Source organism: Oncorhynchus mykiss, chromosome 18 (genome assembly GCF_057628025.1).
Source record: "Oncorhynchus mykiss isolate SJ-2025 chromosome 18, ASM5762802v1, whole genome shotgun sequence".
Lineage (NCBI taxonomy): Eukaryota > Metazoa > Chordata > Actinopteri > Salmoniformes > Salmonidae > Oncorhynchus > Oncorhynchus mykiss.
Genome location: NC_143039.1, coordinates 51,924,059 through 51,948,711, shown reverse-complemented (window position 1 = coordinate 51,948,711; position 24,653 = coordinate 51,924,059). Strand labels below are relative to the sequence as shown.

The window sequence follows — 24,653 nt, the reverse complement described above, 5'->3', positions numbered from 1 at the left end:
TGCCACTGGCCTTATATAGTATTTGACTAGTGTTGTACTGATCCCAGACCCGTCACTAGCCCTTAGCTGCGTTAGTTCTAGTATTGTAACTCACGCTGCCCCCTGATCCCAGACCAGCCTGGCGGTAACGTCGAAGCTCATCCTCCAGGCGGAGGGTCTGGTTGCGCAGATCGTTCTTCTCCTCTGTTAGACGGCTGACGAAGCCTGTGAGCTCAGCATTCTGCCTCAGCAGCCGCTCTGTCAGGGAGCTGGACTGGCCTCCCGCCACTAGGGCGGTGCTCTGTGGACACAGCAGAGAACAAATACCAAATACTCACTAGCCACTGAAGTCATACAAATACTCTATACATCAAGTAGAGTAGCTTCCTCCTACATGTGCAGGTGATGGGCAGGGGGTGACTATTTAAGTTTGACTAAAACTTTAGTTTGTTTCCTGTTGGGTTTTCTATGTGGTTTATGTATAATGTGGGAGCTCTGCTAAGATATTTTTGTAGGACAATAAACATCGATCTAATCTAAGTAGTCTGAAATGAGAAGTGTCAATTCACCAAGGGGACCAAGGGGAGTGCTGGAGACTGCTGCAGCATAGTGATGACCTCATCAATGTTCGACTGCAGCCACGACAGTCCTTCACTGTCCACCTCCGTAGTCAGCCTGCACACACAAGCATCAATCCACACAACCACAACATAAATCTACACCTGCACATATATTTACCAGTCTCTACAACAGTTCACATCAATCAAATGTTGAAGTCGTGAATATATGTACAAATGTTTTGAGAAACTTGTTAAGAAACTGTGACATACCTGCCAGAGCCCTTGATGACCATGGTTCGGATCTTGGCTGCGATGAGCTGCAGTTTGCCCAAGACCTTGTCTGAGTGTTTGGGGTCATGGTGGGGGGCGAGGTTGCCCCCTGTCCCAGTGACTTTGAGGAGGGAAGGTGTGCTGGGGTTGACAGTCAGCGTGTCGCCAGACTTCTGCTTGAACACCCAGTCTCTGGTCCGGTCTGTGGGCTCGCCTTGCCACACAGCCTGCTACAGTCACAGACACAGTACAGAAATGTCATTATGATCACTTACCATTCAGAGCCTGAAGGTTATTAAAAATTATAAACTGGGTGGTTCGAGCCCTGAATGCTGATTGGCTGACAGCCGTGGTATATCAGACCATATTCCCGGCTATGACAAAACATTTATCTGTACTTCTCTAATTACGTTGGTAACCGGTTTATACTAGGATTAAGGCACCTCAGTGGAATATGGCCAATATACGACAGCTTTTAGCTGTCGTATATTGGCCATATACCACACCCCCTCGGGCCTTATTGTTTAAATATACAGACATTCTGAAAGTATTCAGACCCCTTAAATGTTTCCCCATGCACCTTTGGCAGTGATTATAGCCTCGAATCTTCTAGGGTAAGACGCTACAAGCTTGGCACACCTGTATTTGGGGAGTTAATCACATTCTTCTTTGCAGATCCTCGAAAGCTGTCAGCTTGGATGGGGAGCGTTGCTGCACAGCTATTTTCAGGTCTCTCCAAGGATGTTTGATCGGGTTCAAGTCTTGGGTTTGGCTGGGCCACTCAAGGACATTCAGAGACTTGTCCCGAAGCCACTCCTGAGTTGTCTTGGCTTTGTGCTTAGTGTCATTGCCCTGTTGGAAGGTGAACATTTGCCCCAGTCTGAGGTCCTGAGCACCTTGGAGCAGGTTCATCTAGGATCTCTGTACTTTGCTCCGTTCATCTTTCATTTGATCCTGACTATTCTTCCAGTCCCTGCAGCTGAAAAACATTCCCACAACATGATGCTGCCATCACCATGCTTTACCGTAGAGATGGTGCCAGGTTTCCTCCAGACGTGACATGGTCTAGGAGTCCTTTCGGTGCCTTTTGGCAAACTCCAAGCTGTCATGTGCCTTTTACTGAGGAGTGGCTTCCGTCTGGCCACTCCACCATAAAGGCCTGATTGGTGGAGTGTTGCAGAGATGGTTGTCCTTCTGAAAGGTGGGAAGGTTCTTTATCTCCACAGAGGAACTCTGGAGCTCTGTCAGAGTGACCATCAGGTTCTCGCTCACCTCTCTGACCAAGGCCCTTCTTCCCAGATTACTCAGTTTGGCCAGGCGGCCAGCTCTAGGAAGAGTCTTGGTGGTTTCAAACTTCTTCCATTTAAGAATGGTGGAGGCCTGTGTGTTCTTTGGGAACTTCCACGCTGCAGACATTTTTTGGTACCCTTTCCCAGATCTGTGCCTCGACACAATCATGTCTCGGGACCCAAGACAATTCCTTCGACCTCATGGCTTGGTTTTTGCTCTGACATGCACTGTCAACTGTGGGTCCTTATATAAAGAGGTGTGTGCTTTTCCAAGTCATGTCCAATCAATTGAATTTACCACAGGTGGACTCCAATCAAGTTGTAGAAACATCTCAAGGATTATCAATGGAAACAGGATGCACCTGAGCTCAAGTTTGAGTCTCCTAGTAAAGGGTCTGAATTAAAAAAAACTGGCCCTGCAAAAAATTCAAAAAACCTGTTTCCGCTTTGTCATTATGGGGCATTGTGTGTAGATTGGTGAGGGAAGAAATGTCAAGGGGTCTGAATACTTTCCGAATGCACTGTATGCTTGATTGTCACATACATGGATAGGTGCAGTTAAATGTGTTGTTTTACAGGGTCAGCAATAGTAGTACGGTGCCTGGAGCCAGTGCGGTGCCTTGCTCAAGGACAGACAGACTTTTGTTATCTTGACGGCTCTGGTAATCGAACCAGCAACCCTTTGGTTACTGGCCCAATGCTCTAACTGCTAGTCTACCTGCCACCCCTAGACACATAGCACATAGTTTAAATAACTAATAACGGGCCCTAATTGTGGATTATCCTACATTATTTTTCTGTTGCTGAGTGTAAAACAGCACCACGTTAACATTATTATCTATAATGGATTATCATACAGGGCCTGTTGCTTGGAGCAACACAGCACAACAGAGTTAATAAGGCTATGTACTATAGAATATTTTATCATCATACATAGCTGGGTTCTAACAACAAGACAGGCTAATAGATGCAATATCGTAGTATCAATAGCTAAAACATATTTTCTCTAAAGCATAATTAAATTGTACTATCTGACACTAAAGCGCTGTATTTGGTTCATTCAATGTGTATGAATGTAGGATATATAAATGTGACCTACGTTTTGGTTATCAGGCTGCTGCAGCGTCCCGCTCCTCTCCCCCTCTCTCGTCTCTCCCAGCTGGACCACTCTCTCCTGGAGCCTCTCCTTCTCTTGCTCCAGCCGCATCCCCTGCTGCACCTCTTTCTTCAGCTGCTCCATGGCCTCCCGTGCCTGCTCCCCCAGGCTTTCCAGCTGGCTCTTGGCCTCCCGCAGAGCCTCCTGGTCCTTGCATGACCTCTGAGCTGCAGAGGTTAGCACCTCCTCCCGTTGCACCGCCACCAGCTTCTGGGCCTCCACCTCGTCCAGCAGACTAACCACCTGAAGAGGGAATAGATGGTCACAGGATTTAGTGGGAATGTAGAAGTAGTAAAGGTAAATATAGTCACTATAGCAGTAATGCCTATGTAAAGTCGTCATGACAGTTTGGAGAAAGGCATAGGCACCATCTGATGAGCCACTTTGTCGTGCAATTTAGTGGGGGTGCAGAATCACATCACATAACTGGTCACACTGCCAGCACTATATTTTCACTAGCACTTTATGTGAATCTCCTGTGTGCAGGGCATTGATAGCAGACTGGCTGACGACATCCACGTAGCCAAACAGCAAGGAAGAGCTGTGACTCACTGGTCGGGACAGGAGGCTGTTTGTTAATGCAATATTTGCTCAGAAATTCTGCCCTGAAATTCTGACTCATTGATTGGTTCTCTCAAATGTTAATTTGAGACCTCTTGTTTGGATTTGAAAAGCCAACAGTTGTAATAGAAGGGGGGCAATGTGTGGCTGTGCCTGTGAGTGTTGGAGTGAGAAAGACACAGAGGAGGAACCAACCAGGATAAACACAGCCCCCTTCATTATCGACACATCGTAACAACATCAAAACAGCCTTTCCAGACTAAAGTCAGGCGGACTGAGTTAGGCGTTAGCCAGACTACATTGATAGTGCCTTGTATCACATACCCATAGAGCATCATACGACTTGCTGTAACTAGTGTGTATGTAGGTGTGCGTCTGCTTCATCTACAAACAAACGGTCCACCTGAGCATGCTTCTTGTCCAGCTCCCTCTGCAGACCCTCCAGCAGACCTTCGGATGACATCGCGCCTCCCACCACTCCATCCTCCCCCTTCTCAGGGTTTTCTCTCCAGGAGGAGCCGTAGTGGCGATGCTCCTTCTCTCTCCCCAGGGCGTTACTCAGCTCCTGGGCCCGGGCTCGCTCCGACACTAACTGGACGTGGAGCTGCGACGCCTGGGTCTGCAGCCTGGAGCGCTCCTGTTCGGCCTGTAGGGACAGCTGGGAGGAGGACTGGCGCTCCTGGCCTAGGGTTGAGGTCAGCTGGGCTACGAGACTCTGCTGCTCCTCCAGGGCCAGTTTGAGATCCTGGAGGGAAGGGGTGTAAAGACAGAGATACTTGTGAAACACACTTGAGTAGATAATACCCCAGTGACTAAGGTGAACACACACTAAAGTGAAGACATGTGGAAACAAGTAGGCAATTATACCTGAACACACTGGGACAGTAGTCTTCTACCTTCACTACAAACTGTCTTACCTCCAGCTCCTCTCTCTCCAGCTCCTCTTTCTTGTCTGATTTACACTTCTCCTTCTCGAAGGCCCACTGCAGCTCTCTGGCCTTCTTCTGTTCGTCTGCCAGTCTGTCCGTCAGGGTGTCCACCTCAGCAGCCTTGTGTGACATCTCCGTTCTAGAAACAAAGACAATGACACTGGGCTGGATCCATCCAACAGCAACTAGAAAGGTAAACGACACGTGTGTAATACCGAGGCTGGGAAGGAGAGTCAATGTTTGTTTCTGTATCCCTAAATAGTCATACCTGACAATGTTCTGCTCTTTCATGCGTCAAACTGTGTGTGAGCGTGCATTAAAACCTTACCTGACTGTGTCCAGCTCCTTCAGGTGTTTGTACTGGGCCTTGAGCGTTGTCTCCAGCTCTAGTTTGGTCTGGGCCAGCTCTCCCTTCAGCTCCTCCAGGGCCCTGTCAGCCTGCAGCAGAATGTGGGGCTCTGGAACACCACCTCTCTCCCTCTGCTGCTCAACACCTGAGTGGGACGATTATTAAATGATATCGGTTGCACTGAGTTGAATAACTGTGACCTTGTCTATTTACTATAGACATTAGTCAGTCAATAAATCAATGAATTTATCCATCCATCCAGCTTCCACTCATTCAGCCCCCCCAGCCATTCATCCATCATCCCTATGTGTCCTTACAACTAACACACAAATGGCAGAAGAAACCACTGGAGAGCCAGACTACAGACCATGATTGGATCTGCCTCTCCTGCCAGGCTCCTGGCCTTGGATTTGTTCTAGCTGGGCCCGGAGCTGCCGGACCTCTGTCAGCAAACTGCTTCTGTCTGCAGTCTGGAGCATCCCCATGGCATCTCTGTGATGGGTGTCCTATAGATACACACAGCCACAGTTTAGCCTTGGAACTTAAAAACAACTGTACACGAATACATATGACCAAGTTTTTCTACAAGTGGAGAAACAGGCACTATACTAAAATGGCTCAATATTTTTTCTGCTACCTGTTGGCTATTTCCCCCTCTCCAGCTAGTTAATATGCTAATAATAACATAAGCAGGTAACGCTAACTTGAGTTTTAAGTGTTTGTTGCTACATGCTTGGCTAGCCTGTCCTCCAGCTAGTTGAGGCTAATGCTAAGGTTAGCCAGCAGTTAGGCTAAAGTATACATCGTTTTTCAGTGACCTGCTCGGCTAGCCTGTGCTCCAGCTGGTTGAGGTGGATGATTGCGTCGCTAGTGTCCAGCAGGTCCAGTCGGGCATAGGCAGCACTCTTCAGCACACTCCGCTCCCTCACAAACACCTGCTGCACTGCCCGCAGCAGCTCTCCACGCCAGTCCGCACTACCTGGGGTCTGAACATACACAAGCACATAGACATGCCTATTTAACTAAAATGAGAGACAAGGGTTTCTGAAGGCTCAATTAAGCCTTAAAAGCTATGTTTAATTTAAACTGCGACCAACAAAACCTCTACTGTATTTAAGAAAGGCTACCAGCACAAAGTATCCATGCTACAATGTACAGATGCTACCAGTCCTGTACCTGTGTTTCCCTGCTGTGTGCCTGAATCTGGGTTATGAGGGCCTTGAGGGACTCCACGGTCGCTAGCAAGGCCTCTCTCTCATTGGGCCAGCCCTGGGAATGGTGGAAAAGGCTGGCTGGGTCAGCCTCGCCCTCTGGGATTGGAAGCGACGACAGGGACAGCACCTGCATGCCCTCCTGATGCACTTCGCGCAGCAGGTTCTGGAGTGGACACACATGTACAGACATTCATCTCATGAACATTAAACCACGTGCAAACTAGACATCTTCACCAATACACTCAAATTGCCATATAAAGACATTAAGGTTTTACTTCTAATCTACAAAGCATTACATGGGCTTGCTCCTAGCCATCTCTCCGATTTGGTCTTGCCGTACATACCTACACGTACGCTACAGTCGCAAGACGCAGACCTCCTTATTGTACCTAGAATTTCTAAGCAAACAGCTGGAGGCAGGGCTTTTTATGGAATGGTCTGCCTATCTATGTGAGAGACACAGACTCGATCTCGACCATTACAGTGGTTTGCGAATGTCTTCACCCCCCTTGGCATTTTTCATATTTTGTTGCCTTACAACCTGGAATCAAAATTGATTTTTTGTATCATTTGATTAACATGCCTACTACTTTGACAATGCAAAATATATTTGTTTATTGTGAAAAAAAACCCAAGAAATAAGACAAAAAACTGAAAACTTGAACGTGCATAACTATTCACCCCCCCCTCCAAGTCAAACCTTCGTAGACACCTTTTGAAGCAATTACAACTGCACGTCTCTTGGGGTATGTCTCTATAAGCTTGGCACATCTAAACACTGGGATTTCTGCCAATTCCTGAAGGCAAAACTGCTCCAGCTCCTTCAAGTTGGATGGGTTCCGCAGGTGTACAGCAATCTTTAAGTCATACCACAGATTCTCAATTGGATTGAGGTCTGGGCGTTGACCAGGCCATTCCAACACATTTAAATGTTTCCCCTTAAACCACTCGAGTGTTGCTTTAGCAGTAAGCTTAGTGTCATTGTCCTGCTGGAAGGTGAACCTCCGTCCCAGTCTCAAATCTCTGAAAGACTGAAACAAGTTTCCATCAAGAATTTCCCTGTATTTAGCACCACCCATCATTCCTTCAATTCTGACCAGTTTCCCAGTCCCTGCCGAAGAATAACATCCCCACAGCATGATGCTGCCATCACCATGCTTCCCTGTGGGGATGGTATTCTCGGGGTGATAAGAGGTGTTGGGTTTGAGGCAGACATAGCATTTCCCTTGATGGACAAAAAGCTACATTTTAGTCTCATCTGACCAGAGTACCTTCTTCCAGATGTTTGGGGAGTCTCCCACATGCCTTTTGGGGCATAAGCAATGGCTTTTTTTCTGGCCACTCTTCCATAAAGCCCAGCTCTGTGGAGTGTACAGCTTAAAGTGGTCCTATGGACAGATACTCAAATTTTCCGCTGTGGAGCTTTGCAGCTTTATCTTTGGTCCCTTTGTTGCCTCTCTGATTAATGCCGTTCTTGCCTGGTCCGTGAGTTTTGGTGGGTCGCCCTCTCTTGGCTGGTTTGTTGTGGTGCCATATTCTTTCCATTTTATTTATAAATGAATTTAATGGTACTCCATGAGATGTTAAAAAAGTTTTGGATATTTTTTAAACTCCCAACCCTGATCTGATCTGTACTTCTGCACAACTTTGTCCCTGACCTGTTTGGAGAGCTCCTTGGTCTTCATGGTGCCGCTTGCTTGGTGGTGCCCCTTGCTTAGTGGTGTTGCAGACTCTGGGGCCTCTCAGAACAGGTGTATATATACTGAGATCATGTGACACTTAAATAATGTCCACCTGTGTGATATATACATTTTGTGAAGGTAATTGGTTGCACCAGATCTTATTTAAGGGCTTCATAGCAAAGGGGGCGAATACATATGCACGCACCAGCTATTTTTTTCATTTCACTTCACCAATTTGGACTATTTTGTGCAGGTCCGTTACATGATATCCAAATAAAAATCTATTTAAATTAAAGGTTGTAATGCAACAAAATAGGAAAAATGCAAAGGGTGATTAATACTTAAGCAAGACACTAAGTCTTTATTGAAGACGCATCTCTTCAGTAGGTCCTATGAGTGCAGTCTGGCCCAGGGGTGTGAGGGTGAAGGGCACTGGAGCGATGACCCACCCTTGGTGTCTCTGCCTGGCTGGTTCCCCTCTCTCCACTGGGATTCTCTGACTCTAACCCTGAGTCACTGGTGCTCTTCCATGCCGTCCCAAGGAGGGGTGCGTCACTTGAGTGGGTTGAGTCACTGACGTGATGTTCCTGTCCGGGTTGGCGCCCCCCTTGTGTTCATGCCGTAGGGGAGATATTCGTGGGCTACACTCAGCCTTGTCTCAGGGTAGTAAATTAGTGGTTTGAAGATATCCCTCTAGTGGTGTGGGGGCTGTGCTTTGGCAAAGTGGGTGGGGTTATAACATGCCTGTTTGGCTCTGTCTGGGGGAATCGTCGGACAGGGCCACAGGGTCTCCCCGACCCCTCCTGTCTCAGCCGCCAGTATTTATGCTGCGATAGTTTGTGTCGGGGGGCTAGGGTCAGTCTGTTATATCTGGAGTATTTCTCCTGTCTTATCCGGTGTCCTCACCCCCTCCCTCCCGGAGGACCTGAGCCCTGGGACCATGCTTCAGGACTACCTGGCCTGATGACTCCTTGCTGTCCCCAGTCCACGTGGTCATGCTGCTGCTAAAGTTTCAACTGTTCTGCCTGCAGCTACGGCACCCTGACCTGTTCACCGGACATGCTACCTTGTCCCAGACCTGATGTTTTTCGACTCTCTCTACCTCACTCGCTGTCTCTAATTTTGAATGATTGTCTATGAAAAGTCAACTGACATTTACTCCTGAGGTGACCTGACCTGTTGCACCCTCTACAACCACTGTGATTATTATTTGACCCTGCTGGTCATTTATGAACGTTTGAACATCTTGGCTATGCTCTGTTATAATCTCAACCCAGCACAGCCACAAGAGGACTGGCCTCCCCTCAGAGCCTGGTTCCTCTCTCGGTTTCTTCCAAGGTTACTGCCTTTCTAGGGAGTATTTCCTATCCACCGTGTTTCTACATCTGCATTGCTTGCTGATTGGGGTTTTAGGTTGGGTTTCTGTATAGCACTGTATAGCACTTTGTGACATGTAAAAAGGGCTTTATAAATTCATTTGATTGCTTAACTTTACATTGCCAAGTGCAGTTCTTGTACCTTAATTCTGTCAGGCAGTGCATCGTCTGTCTCTTTTCTGGCTCCCTCTGGTGTGGTCCTGAACTCCTGCTGCAGGTTAGGCAGGTCGTAGCCTGTCCGCTGACTCCATTCAGAACTGCTGTCTGCAGTACACACAAGGTTAACATTGCATATCAATGGAAGCAAAACACTTTCTTTGAATGGACAAAGCATCAATCATTATGAACAGCAGAAAACATGTGCATCAACTCAAAACAGTCATGCCATGACAAAAAAATTCTGTGTTTGTTGAAACAGTATGGTATATACACTATATGACTAAAAAAGTATGTGGACACCTGCTCGTCGAACATCTCATCTCATGGGCATTATTATGGAGTTGGTCCCTCCTTTGCTGCTATAACAGCCTCCACTCTTCTGAGAAGGCTTTCCACTAGATGTTGGAACATTGCTACAGGGACAACCACAAGAGCATTAGTGAGGTCAGGAACGGATGTTGAGTGACTAGGTCTGGCTCGCAGTCTGCATTCCAATTCATCCCACAGGTGTTCGATGGGGTTGAGGTCAGGGCTCTGTGCATGCCAGTCAAGTTCTTCCACATTGATCGCGACAAACTACTTCTGGACCTCGCTTCGTCATGCTGAAACAGGAAAGGGAATTCCCAAAACTGTTGGCACAAAATTGGAAGCGAAGAATTGTCTAGAATGTCACTGTATGCTGTAGCGTTAAGATTCCCATTTAGTGGAACTAAGGGGCCTAGCCCAAACCATGAAAGACCCAGACCATTATTTATCCTCCACCAAACTTCACAGTTGGCACTATTCATAGGGGCAGGTAGCAGGTAGCGTTCACCTGGCATCCGCCAAATCCAGATTCGTCCATCAGACTGCCAGATGGTGAAGCGTGATTCATCACTCCAGAGAACGTGTTTCCACTGCTACAGAGTCCAATGGTAGCAAGCCAACACTTGGCATTGTGATCTTAGGCTTGTGTGCAGCTGCTTGGCCATGGAAACCCATTTCATGAAGCAACCGACGAACAGTTCTTATGCTGATGTTGCTTCCAGGGGAAGACTAGAACTCGGTAGTGAGTGTTGCAACCGAGGCCAAACAATATTTACGTGCTACGCGTCGGTCCCATACTGTGAGCTTGTGTGGCCTGCCATGTCGCTGCTGAGCCGTTGTTGCTCCTAGACGCATCCACTTCACAATAACCGCACTTACAGTTGACCGGTGCAGCTCTAGCAGGGTGTAAATTTGACAAATTGACTTGTTGGAAAGGTGACATCCTGAGCTCTTCAGTAAGGCCATTATCCTGCCAATGTTTGTCTATGGAGATTGCAAGGCTGTGTGTTTGATTTTATACACTTGTCAGCAACGGGTGTGGCTGAAATAGCCAAATCCACAGATTTTAAGGTGTGTCCACATACTTTTCTATAATCAATCAGTCAACATTTTTACAACACCTTACTCATTCAAGGATTTTTCTTTACTTTTACTATTTTCTACATTGTAGAATAATAGGGAAGACATCAAAACTACACTGCTCAAAAAAATAAAGGGAACACTAAAATAACACATCCAAGATCTGAATGAATGAAATATTCTTATTAAATACTTTTTTCTTTACATAGTTGAATGTGCTGACAACAAAATCACACAAAATGTATCAATGGAAATCAAATTTATCAACCCATGGAGGTCTGGATTTGGAGTCACACTCAAAATCAAAGTGGAAAACCACACTACAGGCTGATCCAACTTTGATGTAATGTCCTTAAAACAAGTCAAAATGAGGTTCAGTAGTGTGTGTGGCCTCCACGTGCCTGTATGACCTCCCTACAACGCCCGGGCATGCTCCTGATGAGGTGGCGGATGGTCTCCTCCCAGACCTGGACTAAAGCATCTGCCAACTCCTGGACAGTCTGTGGTGCAACGTGGCGTTGGTGGATGGAGCGAGACATGTCCCAGAAGTGCTCAATTGGATTCAGGTCTGGGGAACAGGCGGGCCAGTCCATAGCATCAATGCCTTCCTCTTGCAGGAACTGCTGACACACTCCAGCCACATGTCTCACATGCATTGTCTTGCAGTAGGAGGAACCCAGGGCCAACCATACCAGCATATGGTCTCACAAGGGGTCTGAGGATCTCATCTCGGTACCTAATGGCAGTCAGGCTACCTCTGGCGAGCACATGGAGGGCTGTGCGGCCCCCCAAAGAAATGCAACCCCACACCATGACTGACCCACCGCCAAACCGTTCATGCTGGAGGATGTTGCAGGCAGCAGAACGTTCTCCATGGCGTCTCCAGACTGTCACATGTGCTCAGTGTGAACCTGCTTTCATCTGTGAAGAGCACAGGGCGCCAGTGGCGAATTTGCCAATCTTGGTGTTCTCTGGAAAATGCCAAACGTCCTGCTCTGTGTTGGGCTGTAAGCAAGACCCCACTTGTCAGACCCTCATACCACCCTCATGGAGTCTGTTTCTGACTGTTTGAGCAGACACATGCCCATTTGTGGCCTGCTGGAGGTCATTTTGCAGGGCTCTGGCAGTGCTCCTCCTTGCACAAAGGCAGAGGTATCGGTCCTGCTGCTGGGTTGTTGCCCTCCTACGGCCTCCTCCACATCTCCTGATGTACTGGCCTGTCTCCTGGTAGCGCCTCCATGCTCTGGACACTACGCTGACAGACACAGCAAACCTTCTTGCCACATCTCGCATTGATGTGCCATCCTGGATGAGTTGCACTACCTGAGCCACTTGTGTGGGTTGTAGACTCCGTCTCATGCTACCACTAGAGTGAAAGCACCACCAGCATTAAAAAGTGACCAAAACATCAGCCAGGAAGCATAGGAACTGAGAAGTGGTCAATGGTCCCCACCTGCAGAACCACTCCTTTATTGGGGGTGTCTTGCTAAATGCCTATAATTTCCACCTGTTGTCTATTCCATTTGCACAACAGAATGTGACATTTATTGTCAATCAGTGTTGCTTCCTAAGTGGACAGTTTGATTTCACAGAAGTGTGATTGACTTGGAGTTACATTGTGTTGTTTAAGTGTTCCCTTTATTTTTTTGAGCAGTGTATAAAATAACACATATGGAATCATGTGGTAATCAAAAAAGTGTTACACAAATCAAAATATATATTTTATATTTGAGATTCTTCAAATAGCCACCCTTTGCCTTGATGACAGCTTTGCACACTCTTGGCATTCTCTCAACCAGCTTCACCTGGAATGGTTTTCCAACTATGTTGAAGGAGTTCCCACATATGATGAGCACTTGTTGGCTGCTTTTCCTTTACTCTGCGCTCCGACTCATCCCAAACCATCTCAATATGGTTTAGGTCGGGTGATTGTGGAGACCAGGTTATCTGGTGCAGCACCATCGCTCTCCTCCTTGGTAAAATAGCCCTTACAGAGCCTGGAGGTGTGTTGGGTCATTGTCTTGTTTGAAAAACAAATGATAGTCCCACTAAGCCCAAACCAGATGGGATGGCGAATCGCTGAAGATTGCTGTGGTAGGCATGCTGGTTAAGTGTGCCTTGAATTCTAAATAAATCACAGTGTCACAAGCAAAGCACCCCCACAACATAACACCTCCCCCTCCATGCTTTACGGTGGGAAATAGACATGCGGAGATCATCCGTTCACCCACACCGCTGATCACAGACACGGCTGTTGGAACCAAAAATATCTAATTGGACTCCAGACGAAAAGGACAAATGTCCACCTGTCTAATGTCCATTGCTCGTGTTTCTTGGTCCAAGCAAGTCTCTTCTTCTTATTGGTGTCCTTTAGTAGAGATTTTATTCAGCAATTCGACCATGAAGGCCTGATTCACACAGTCTCCTCTGAACAGCTGATGTTGAGATGCGTCTGTTATTTGAACTCTGAAGCATTTATTTGGGCTGCAATTTCTGAGGCTGGTAACCCTAATGAACTTATCCTCTGCGGCAGAAGTAACTCTGGGTCTTCCATTCCTGTGGAGGTCCTCATGAGAGCCAGTATCATCATAGTGCTTGATGGTTTTTGCAACTGCACTTGAAGAAACTTGAAATTTTCAGTATTGACTGACCTTCATGTCATAAAGTAGTGATGGACTGTTGTTTCTCTTTACTTATTTGAGCTGTTCTTGCCATAATATGGACTTAGTCTTTTACCAAATAGGGCTATCGTCTGTATATCCCCCTACCTTGTCACAACACAACTGATTGGCTCAAACGCATTAAGGAAAATAAATTCCACAAATTAACTTAACAAGGCACACATTGCAATGCATTCCAGGTGACTACCTCATGAAGCTGGTTGAGAGAATGCCAAGAGTGTTGTGATAAAAACATTACGTATTTACCTTTTTTTAATATTAATGGTTAACAATTAATATTTAACTAATAGTAAGACATTTCTGTCCTGTTAGCGTCCGTTTTCATGGGTGCCACTCTAGTTCCTTGCAGCTAATCTGGGCGTATGGTCACTGGAGATGGCTTGAGCTGACAAATTAGTTAAATTCTGCATTACATAGCCAGGAATGTGTTTTACTAGAGAAAGCTTAGGAGTAGAAAAATCCCTCATTGTCTCAAAATCATCCTTGCCTCTGGGAAACTAAGCCAGGGTGGGGTTAAGACAACAGCCCACGTGCAGATAATGACAGGATGAAGCCAGGGTGGCTTATGATGCGCCTTGGTCTGCATGAGAGGGGTTGACGCAACCATGACTGAGCGTAAGCTATATATATTACTCTGCATTTGTGTAAAGGTTAGGTTACCCGGTCCAAAAATGGTGAAAGTGTTTTATAGGCTAGGGCAGGGTTCCCCAACTGGGGGCGAATTTAGCTAACAGGTGGTTTTATACTGTTCCCAAGTATTCCTACGCATAACAGGGAGACACATGATCGTATTCAAATGTAAGCAAGGTTTGAAATTATGTTTTTTGTCAAACATATCTGTTTGGGCTACTTGAGGTCAATTTGCAGTCAACAAATTATTTGTAATTATGTTCCGGACCCCTGACCATCCGCTTCAGAAAACATTGTCCTGCAGCTGAATCTAGTTGATGATCCCTGGCCTAGGGTATTGTGATTACTAGGGAAAACACGTGACCTCAAGAACAATTCGGCATGGAGGTGGGATATGTGACACTACATTAACTTACCACTGGTGTAGCCGTCTTTGAATTGCGATCCTGCGGGATGCTCTGGTCTCGATGAGGGGGCCTAGAGGGCATGAAACCAGGTCAGTATACAGAAGAGTTTGAGTTCCAAAAACGGCCTACTCCCCCATAAAAATGTCAAGCTCATCATGTTAAATCATGTGGGTCATGTTAAATTAGGCACCAAACAGAAGAAAACAGACTGAAACCGGGTTTCTGCTGGGATGTTGTGAAGAGTGCACGACAACACCTTTTTCCCCTCAGGAGACTGAAAAGATTTGGCATGGGTCCCCAGATCCTCAAAAAGTTCTACAGCTGCACTATCGAGAGCATCCTGACCGGTTGCATCACTGCCTGGTATGGTAACTGCTCGGCAACTGACCGTAAGACGCTACAGAGGGTAGTATGTACGGCCCAGTACATCACTGGGGCCAAGCTTCCTGCCATCCAGGACCTATATACTAGGCGTGTCAGAGGAAAGCCCAAAAAATTGTAAAAGACTCCAGTCACCCAAGTCATAGACTGTTTTCTTTGCTACCGCATGGCAAGCGGTACCGGAGCGCCAAGTCTAGGACCAGAAGGCTCCTTAACAGCTTCTACCTCCAAACCATAATACTGCTGAACAATTAACCAAATGGCCACCAGATTATTTACATTGACACCCCCTCTATTAGTTTTTGTACACTGCTGCAACTCGCTGTTTATTATCTATGCATAGTCACTTCCCCCCTACTTACATGTACAAATTACCTTGACTAACCTGTACCCCTGCACATGGACTCTGTACCAGTATCCCCTGCATTTAGCCTCAATGTTAATTAATTGTGTTACTTTTTTATAATCTTTTACTTTAGTTTACTTGGTAAATGTTTTCTTAACTCTTTCTTGAATTGCACTGTTGGTTTAGGGCTTACACATGTTGCATTCGGCGCATGTGACAAAGAGTTTGATTTGATGTCGTCCAATGGACTTACTTTGTGGGAGCGTTGCAGCTTATCGATGACGGTCTTGAGAGCCTTGCACTCCTCCTCCAGTATTTGATTGTCCCGCTTCAGGGCCTCGCTCTCTGCGATGTGCCGGGCCTCCATGTCCAGGATCTCTGCCGCATGCAGCTCCTGCATCTGTACGATCTTCTCCTGGTACTCCCCGATCATCTCCTCCACCTCTTCCTCCTCTGAAACAGATCTGGGCTGGCCAGATGTCTGGGAGGAAAATTTCTCCGTCTGGGTGCCAGCGTCTGTATGTGGCGGACGTTGAGATCCACTAAGATCAGACGATTGACTGGACAATTTGTCGGAAGACTTTTGGTTTGCCGCAGCAGAGTTCTTCCTGGAGAGCGATGGTTTGTCTTTGGCAGCCATTTTTCCCTTGGACCCCTGGCGTTGGTTTTGCGGTTTGCTGCCTTTCTTTTTTGGATGGGAGGGTGGTGCTTGCTGCTGCTGATCAAGTGAGGGAGACTGAGATGGTGATAGTGTTGACAGTGACTCCGCGGATTTCGCCAAGGCTACTCTGAGCTGTTGTTGCTCCTCTTTGAGCTGCACGATTGACAGGTCACGGACTTGGAGTTCGGCCTTGAGTTTCTCGCTGCACTCTTTGAAGCTGTTCAGGTGTCCTTTGGTAGCGGCTGCCTCGTCTCGGACCTCCTGGAGCTCTTGGAGAAGCTCGGATGTGGAGGCACCGTCACCTTCCAATGAGGCCTGGGAGGTGAAAGGACAGATTTTTATCAAAGACCCATACAAGTGAAGACGTGTCAATAGTCAGATATTTTTCCATATTGCTGAGTAAAGTTGGAATATTCTGCTTTGCAGCAAGATGTACAGTAGAAGTCGAATGTTTATTGAAGCAACATCTCACAACATCAGTCAAGAAGTTAAAGCTTGGTCGCAAAGTGGTCTTCCAAATGGACAATGACCCCAAGCATACTTCCAAAGTTGTGGCAAAATGGCCAACAAAGTCAAGGTATTGGAGTGACCAACACAAAGCCCTGACATCAATCCTATAGAAAATGTGTGGGCAGAACTGAAAAAGCGTGCGCGAGCAAGGAGGCCTACAAACCTGACTCAGTTACACCAGCTCTGTCAGGAGGAATGGACCAAAATTCACCCAACTTATTTTGGGAAGCTTGTGGAAGGCTACCTGAATAGCTTGACCCAAGTTAAACAATTTAAAGGCAAAGGTACCAACTACTAATTGAGTGTATGTAAACGTCTGACCCACTAGGAATGTGATGAAAAAAAAAAAAAAAAAGCTGAAATAAATCATTCTCTCTACTATTATTCTGACATTTCACATTCTTAAAATAAAGTGGTGATCCTAACTGACCTAAGACTAAGATTATTTTCCAAGATGGCATAGCAGTCAGATGTCCCTTGTCCTCGTCTTGTCCTGTGTATATATATTTGATATATTTTTCTTCATGTAACTTTTTAGATATTTTTTTTCTAAAAACTCAACTTCAAAACACTCTCCTCTAACCCGACTCACCAAATGTGGTGCGGATGTTTTTTTTGTTGCTGTTCTGGTTAACATTTATTGGCTTATTTCACTGTAGAGCCTCTTGCCCTTCTCATTATACCTTATCCAACCCTTCAGTTCCACCACCCACACATGGGATGACATCACCTGGTTTCAATGATGTTTCTAGACACAATATCTCTTTCATCATCACTCAATGCCTAAGTTTACCTACACTGTATTCACATCCTATCATACCTTTGTCTGTACACTATACCTTGAATCCATTTTATCAGAAACCTGCTCCTTTTACTCTCTGTTCCGGACGTCCTAGACGTCCATTTCTCATAGCTTTTAGCCATGCCCTTATCCTACTCCTCTTCTGTTCCTCTGGCGATGTAGAGGTGAATCCAGGCCCTGCAGTGCCTAGCTCCACTCCTATTCCCCAGGTGCTCTCTTTTGATGACTTCTGTAACCGTAAAAGCCTTGGTTTAATGCATGTTAACATTAGAAGCCTCCTCCCCAAGTTTGTTTTATTCACTGCTTTAGCACACTCTGCCAACCCGGATGTCTCAGCCGTGTCTGAATCCTGGCTTAGGAAGACCACCAATAACTATGAAATCTCCATCCCTAACTACAACATTTTCAGACAAGATAGAACGGCCAAAGGGGGCGGTGTTGCAATCTACTGCAGAGATAGCGTGCAGAGTTCTGTCCTACTATCCAGGTCTGTACCCAAACAATTTGAACTTCTACTTTTAAAAATCCACCTCTCTAAAAACAAGTCTTTCACCGTTGCCGCCTGCTATAGACCACCCTTTGCCCCCAGCTGTGCTCTGGATACCATATGTGAACTGATTGCCCCCCATTCTATCTTCAGAGCTCGTGCTGCTTGGTGACCTAAACTGTGCCATGTTTAACACCCCGGTCATTCTACAATCTAAGCTTGATGCCCTCAATCTCACACAAATTATCAATGAAGCTACCAGGTACAACCCCAAAGCCGTAAACACGGGCACCCTCATAGATATCATCCTAACCAACTTGCCCTCTAAATTCACCTGTTTTCAACCAAGATCTCAGCGTTCACTGCCTCATTGCCTGCATCCGTAATGGGTCAGCGGTCAAACGACCTCCACTCATCAATATCAAATGCTCCCTGAAACACTTCAGCGAGCAGGTCTTTCTAATTGACCTGGCCCGGGTATCCTGGAAGGATATTGACCTCATCCCGTCAGTAGAGGAAGCCTGGTTATTCTTTAAAAATGCCTTCATCACCATCTTAAATAAGCATGCCCCATTCAAGAAATTTAGAACCAGGAACAGATACAGCCCTTGGTTCTCTCCAGACCGGACTGCCCTTAACCAACACAAAAACATCCTGTGGTGTTCTGCATTAGCATCGAACAGCCCCCGTGAAATGCAACTTTTCAGGGAAGTTAGAAACCAATATACACAGGCAGTTAGAAAAGCCAAGGCTAGCTATTTCATGCAGCAATGTGCTTCCTGCAACACAAACTCAAAAAAGTTCTGGGACATTTTAAAGTCCATGGAGAATAAGAGCACCTCCTCCCAGTTGCCCACTGCACTGAGGATAGGAAACACTGTCACCACCGATACATTTACTATAATTGAGAATTTCAATAAGCATTTTTCTACGGCTGGCCATGCATTCCACCTGGCTACCCCTACCCCCGTCAACAGCACTGCACCCCCCACAGCAACTTGCCCAAGCCTTCCCCATTTCTCCTTCTCCCAAATCCAGTCAGCTGATGTTCTGAAAGAGCTGCAAAATCTGGACCCCACAAATCAGCCGGGCTAGACAATCTGGACTCTTTCTTTCTAAAATTATCTGCAGAAATTGTTGCAGGTGTCTGGTTAGACTGTAAACTCTCCTTCCAGACTCAAATAAAACATCTCCAATCCAAAGTTAAATCTCGTTGGCTGGCCCTCGTCGCCAATCCCACTAGCTCCAGGTCATCTACAAGACCCTGCTAGGTAAAGTCCAGCCTTATCTCTGCTCGCTGGTCACCATAGCAGCACCCACCCGTAGCACGCGTTCCAGCAGGTATATCTCAAAGCCAATTCTTCCTTTGGCCGCCTCTCCTTCTAGTTCTCTGCTGCCATTGACTGGAACGAACTACAAAAATCTCTGAAACTGAAAACAGTAATCTCCCTCACTGGCTTTAAGCACCAGCTGTCAGAGCAGCTCACAGATCACTGCACCTGTACATGGCCCATCTATAAATAGGCCAAACTACCACCTCTTCCCCTACAGTATTTATTTATTTTGTTCCTTTGCACCCCAGTATTTCTACTTTGCACACTCATCTACTGTCAAATCTACCATTCCAGTGTTTTAATTGCTATATTGTATTTACTTCGCCACCATGGCCTATTTATTGCCTTTACCTCCCTTATCTCACCTCATTTGCTCACATTGTATATATTATTTTTCTACTGTATTATTGACTATGTTTGTTTTACTCCATGTGTAACTCTGTGTTGTTATATGTGCCAAACTGCTTTGCTTTATCTTGGCCAGGTCGCAGTTGTAAATGAGAACTTGTTCTCAACTTGCCTGCCTGGTTAAATAAATAAAGGTGAAATATATATATATATATATATTTTTTTTTTTTTAAAGACAGGGAATTTTTAAAATTTTACCCCGTTTTCTCCCCAATTTCGTGGTATCTTGTCTCATCGCTACAACTCCCGTACGGGCTTGGGAGAGACGAAGGTTGAAAGTTATGCGTCCTCCGATACACAACCCAACCAAGCCGCACTGCTTCTTAACACAGCGCGCATCCAACCCGGAAGCCAGCCGCACAAATGTGTCGGAGGAAACACCGTGCACCTGGCAACCTTGGTTAGCGCGCACTGCACCCGGCCCGCCACAGGAGTCGCTGGTGCGCGATGAGACAAGGATATCCCTACCGGCCAACCTCTCCCTAACCCGGACGACGCTAGGCCAATTGTGCGCCGCCCCACGGACCTCACGTTTGCGGCCAGTTACGACAGAGCCTGGGCGCAAACACAGAGTCTCTGGTGGCACAGCTGGCGCTGCAGTACAGCACCCTTAACCACTGCACCACCCGGGATGCCCCAAGACAGGGAATTATTACTAAGATTAAAATGTCAGGAATTGTGAAAAACTGAGTTTAAATGTATTTGGCTAAGGTTTATGTAAACTTCTGACTTCAACTGTACTTACCCGGTAGAGTTCTCCCTTGAGATGTGTTATGGTCATCTCTCCCTCCTTTGGTACAATTTAAAAAAATGAAATGGTCAGATTGGTTAATCACTAAAATTGTCAACATTTTCAAAATGTACTGTTATCCACACAAAATGGACAATTAATAAATCAACAAATGAAGTTCGGCACTGGAAGACTGCGACTCCCATAGTTCTTTCCTTTGCTGAACACTGGTTGAATCTGACTGTGTTCATACCCGTAGAAGCTCCTGTAGCTTGTCACAGCTTTCCCTGTAGCTGCTGAGCTCCTCTTTGACCTCCTTCAGCTCCCGATGGAGCTCAGACATCTTCGCCTCACTGCCTCCCGATGACACCTGGGGAATAGTTAGATGTTAGAAATTCTAAAACTTGGATTTCAAGACAATGGATTTAAGATAATGTCAAGAACAAGAAAGTATTGCAATACTTTAGCAAATCTGAGGCAAAGTAGAATTGTACTGTGTCTGGCAATCGGAGGAACTCCCTTTCACATTAGTTAATTACCCTTTGAAGGTCTTCTTGAAGGTTGGCTATTGCGACCTCTTTTGCCTAAAAAAGTAAAACGTGACAATTGTAACACCCTCTCATGCAATAATAACAGAGGATTAATCTAACATGGTTGTTGAGGGTGATATTACATACCTTGAGCTCCTGCTGGAGTTTATTGCTGCTCTCCTTGTAACTGCTGAGCTGTTCTTTGGTGGCTGAAGCCTCGTCCCTGACCTTCTGTAGCTCCTGTAGAATCTCAGACACAGCCAGCTCGTTGCCTCCAGAAGATGCAGTCTGGTTCAGAGTTCAAAGAGACAGCAGCTTGTCAGCATTTAACCTGTGAAAAACGTCTCCAGGCAGTGTAGGTGTAAGCAAATTTATTCATCCATGGAAACTAGAGCAGGCTAACTCTACCCCACAAAAACTAATTCATAGGATGCGGTGCAGGCTACAGCTAACTTAACCCCAGAGACAATAGTGAAGGCTAAAGTTAACTACCTCTGTGGCTGGAAATGTTCTCTGGCGTCCAACAGGCTTGGTCGTCCTCATCTGATTGAGCAGGTCCATGAGCAAGACCAGCCTCTTCTCGTACTCCAGCACCTCCTCCTCGGAGCTGGAGAGTAACTGCTTCTGCAGCTCTTGGTCCTTCTGCATGCCGCTCAGGCCTACCTCCAGCTCGCGGAGCTTCTCCGTCAGGAGGACCACCTTCCCAGTGGGGCCATGTTTGGCTCCTTGGATCTCCACTGCTCGGGACATTCCTGCAAACCCAAAGCCTGGTACCTCCATCTGTCCCCTGGGATCCTGATGGACGGATTCTTTGGCTCTCTGGCCCTTGGACTGCTGCGATTGATGCAGCTGTTGCTGGATGGCGCCCAGTTGGGCCTGGCTGACAAGCGCGGTGGCCACCCTCTCCCTCAGCTTGTCCTCCAGGTCCTGGACCTTGCGCTGGAGGTCGTCAGCGTCCTCCTGGGCCCGCTCCACCAGGAACCGGCAGCGGGTCAGTTTAGAGTCTCTCTCTGTGACACAGGCCTCAAGTTTCTGGACGCTAAGGCTTAGCTCCTTCACCCTGGAGGTGGCATTCTGCTCAAGTGCCTGGATCTGAGCCTGCACCACTACAAACGCCGCCGTCTTATCCCTCAGGGCATCTTGCAGCTCCATCGCCATGTCGTCCGACAGCTCCTTTTCCGACTCGGCTAATGCTAGTCTGCTCTCCTGCAAGCATCGGTACCTCTCCAGCAGCGAGCAGTGCTCGGCTTTGATGGTGTCCAGCTCTAGTGTGGCCAGGTCCATCTTTTGCTTCATTTCGTCATACTCCTCCTTGCTGGGACCTTCGACTTGGCTCTCCAACTGGCGCTTGAGCTCTTCTTCCATCTCTGAGAACTGCTTCCGCTCAATGTTGGCCAGCTCCTCCTGGAGCTTGTCGATAACGGCGTTGAGCTGTTCCAACTCCTCCTCGCTGTTCCTCTTCAGGCGCTGCTGCTCGCTCCGCATGCACTCCACCTGGGACTCCAGATCTCGCAGTAGCTCATCCCTCGCATTGATTTCCTGAAGGGAAGGACAGAGCAGTGAATGTAGGAATAAGGACGAATGTGTGGAGGAAAAAGACCGGCTCATGCTTTCTGTTAAACCTCTGAGACACAGTTGTGCCACGGCATTATAGTTATTGATAATATTTATGTGATAGATAATATGAGTCTCAGCCAATCAGGTAAAATGTTTGGTTGAGACAACTGTAATAATGGTACTTCAGGTACCAATTATGATTCGTTGGACAATTCTAGGGTGTTCCAAGTGTCTCTTTAGTAAGCCAACTTAAAGAAAAATTCACAACACAACAGAGGCCTACTTACCAAAACCTAAAATAAAATGGTGGGTTACGCCACAACAAAAATACTAAATAAAAGGAACGGCTGTCACACAACACAAACACTTATCCACTATCACAAAGATATACATATATGTGAACAGAAGAACAAGTGGTCTGTCTAACGTATATGTATATGGGGTTACCTTGTTGTCAGGGGCTGTTTCCGTGTGTTGAAGCTTAGCCATCTGCTCATTAAGAAGAGCTATTTCCCTGTGTTTCTCCTCCATCACCTTCAAAAGTTTATCATATGTCGGAGATTATAATCTGCAGGCTCTCAACACACAAAAAATATCACCCTTAAACTGGGACTAAAACAGTAGGGAACATTAAAAGGGGGGGGGGGTTCTTTATCTTTGGGTGGGGATACTACCTATCCCTACAATATTAGCCCAACAAGTACCACATTTGGTGCTTTGGCTAATGTGGCATATATATAGCATTTGCTTGTAAATTACTTCTGTAGCATCTATACAGGCATTATAACTAACGGGTTTATGAAAGCTACATTAAATCTTAAAAGTATATTTTTCATTTAAAATTGGAACTGAAATGTCTATGTAATATACTGTAGCTAGAGGAGTCCATATTAGCCATTTTTAAAGTTGGGTTGTCTTTTAGAATGGACTATGTTAGTGTCACAGCGGACTATTCACTTGATTGGGGCCAGTTTGCACCGGTGCAGTCTGTTAACACTTATTTCCAAAAGGTTAAAAAGAAAGACCGAAAGGTAAGTTAGAAATTAAAAAAAAGGTTAAATGTAATGTTTCTATCACTTAACACTCTTTTTAATCTATTAGCTAGCTGCAAACATTTCCCAGGTGCAGACCTATCAGTTTGACCAAAAGAGAAGTCTACATGAACCATTCTACATAAAATGATTGGTCTTAATCTACTAGCAGGTTTTTCAGTATCGATAAACATCGTAATATGTTTTTGAAGTGTAGCAACGGTTAATAGCACACTTGTTTTATCCTTTGATATATCTTTATGTAGCTTTGTTTAGCAGATGGATACCACGTGTCAACCTTGCTGCTTTAAGGATTACCTATAGTACAGGGATTCCTATGGCAGTCAATTGAAAAACATTCTAACAGTATTTCTGATTGTCCTCAACTCACCATCACATACTTTTAATGTGAGGCAGTCAATTGCAAATTAGTCTGACATAATGTCTCTTATCTCACCACCACTAGAGATGGGTGCGCTTGACGCATGTCGTGTCGGAGCTTCTCAAAGTCAGGGGGCGTGGTTGAAAGTGGGCACGCATCTCTGCTGTCTCATCCAACCTGGATCGACAGGCCCATTTGGTTTTAATGCAAATGAGAGCACTAAATCCAGCATCACACAGACATTAGCTAACAAAAAGGGCAGCCAACGATGAGTTTTATGATGCTTTAAAAACAACTAGGAAACCTGAAGGATAGGAGGTCAAATCTTGATGCAAGTGATCTTTAGGTCGAATAGTCAAAGCTCTTGAAAGAGGCCAGAGTTGGATTTCCAATTTTTTCACAGTCGGAGCTCGTTCTTTCCGAGTTCCCAGTTGTCTTGAACGTACTGAAGTCTGATATTTGAGTTCCGAGCTCCCGGTTGTTTTGAACCCGGCATTAATGCTCAGCGAGAGACGTCAAGGTATTCCCTTTGAGTCAGGAACCAAAACTCCTCCGTAGTGACCTGTGAATGCGTTAAGTCTGCAGCATTCGGTCACGACAGCTTGATCAGCTGTTCGATTTCACTTACCGGCATGTCAACTGATCCAGGATCAAATTCATTGGGAAGGAGGTCTAATTGAGTGTATGTTAACTTCTGACCCACTGGAAATCAGTGAAGAAATAAAAGCTGAAATAAAATATTTCTATCTACTATTATTCTGACATTTTGTATCCTTTGGTACAACTTAACATTTTTTTTTTTTTAAAGAATTGCAGATTTTTTTGTCCGTTAAAATAACATTGATCAGAAATACAGTGTAGTCATA

The 24,653-nt window shown here is 46.0% G+C and overlaps 1 protein-coding gene across 27 annotated transcripts in view; it reads right to left on the bottom strand.

Annotated features, from left to right (window-relative positions):
• The window catches only part of akap9 (A kinase (PRKA) anchor protein 9), a 141,025-nt gene that overhangs the window by 2,967 nt on the left and 113,405 nt on the right, over positions 1-24,653 (bottom strand). For 24 of the 27 annotated variants that reach the window (XM_021572164.3, XM_021572172.3, XM_021572166.3 and 21 more), the window contains 19 exons: positions 22,822-22,908; positions 21,310-22,356; positions 20,965-21,105; positions 20,827-20,871; positions 20,541-20,657; positions 20,303-20,347; positions 15,609-16,331; positions 14,638-14,698; positions 9,508-9,629; positions 6,270-6,470; positions 5,912-6,079; positions 5,461-5,599; positions 5,073-5,238; positions 4,733-4,883; positions 4,219-4,560; positions 3,198-3,497; positions 810-1,039; positions 549-654; positions 95-280 (listed from right to left, as the gene is read on the bottom strand). In XM_021572164.3, coding sequence (XP_021427839.3) covers positions 95-280; positions 549-654; positions 810-1,039; positions 3,198-3,497; positions 4,219-4,560; positions 4,733-4,883; positions 5,073-5,238; positions 5,461-5,599; positions 5,912-6,079; positions 6,270-6,470; positions 9,508-9,629; positions 14,638-14,698; positions 15,609-16,331; positions 20,303-20,347; positions 20,541-20,657; positions 20,827-20,871; positions 20,965-21,105; positions 21,310-22,356; positions 22,822-22,908 — 4,377 coding nt within the window. The remainder of the gene's footprint in view (positions 1-94; positions 281-548; positions 655-809; positions 1,040-3,197; positions 3,498-4,218; positions 4,561-4,732; positions 4,884-5,072; positions 5,239-5,460; positions 5,600-5,911; positions 6,080-6,269; positions 6,471-9,507; positions 9,630-14,637; positions 14,699-15,608; positions 16,332-20,302; positions 20,348-20,540; positions 20,658-20,826; positions 20,872-20,964; positions 21,106-21,309; positions 22,357-22,821; positions 22,909-24,653) is intronic. The other 3 variants (XM_021572171.3, XM_090208739.1, XM_090208752.1) reach the window with 1 other exon arrangement.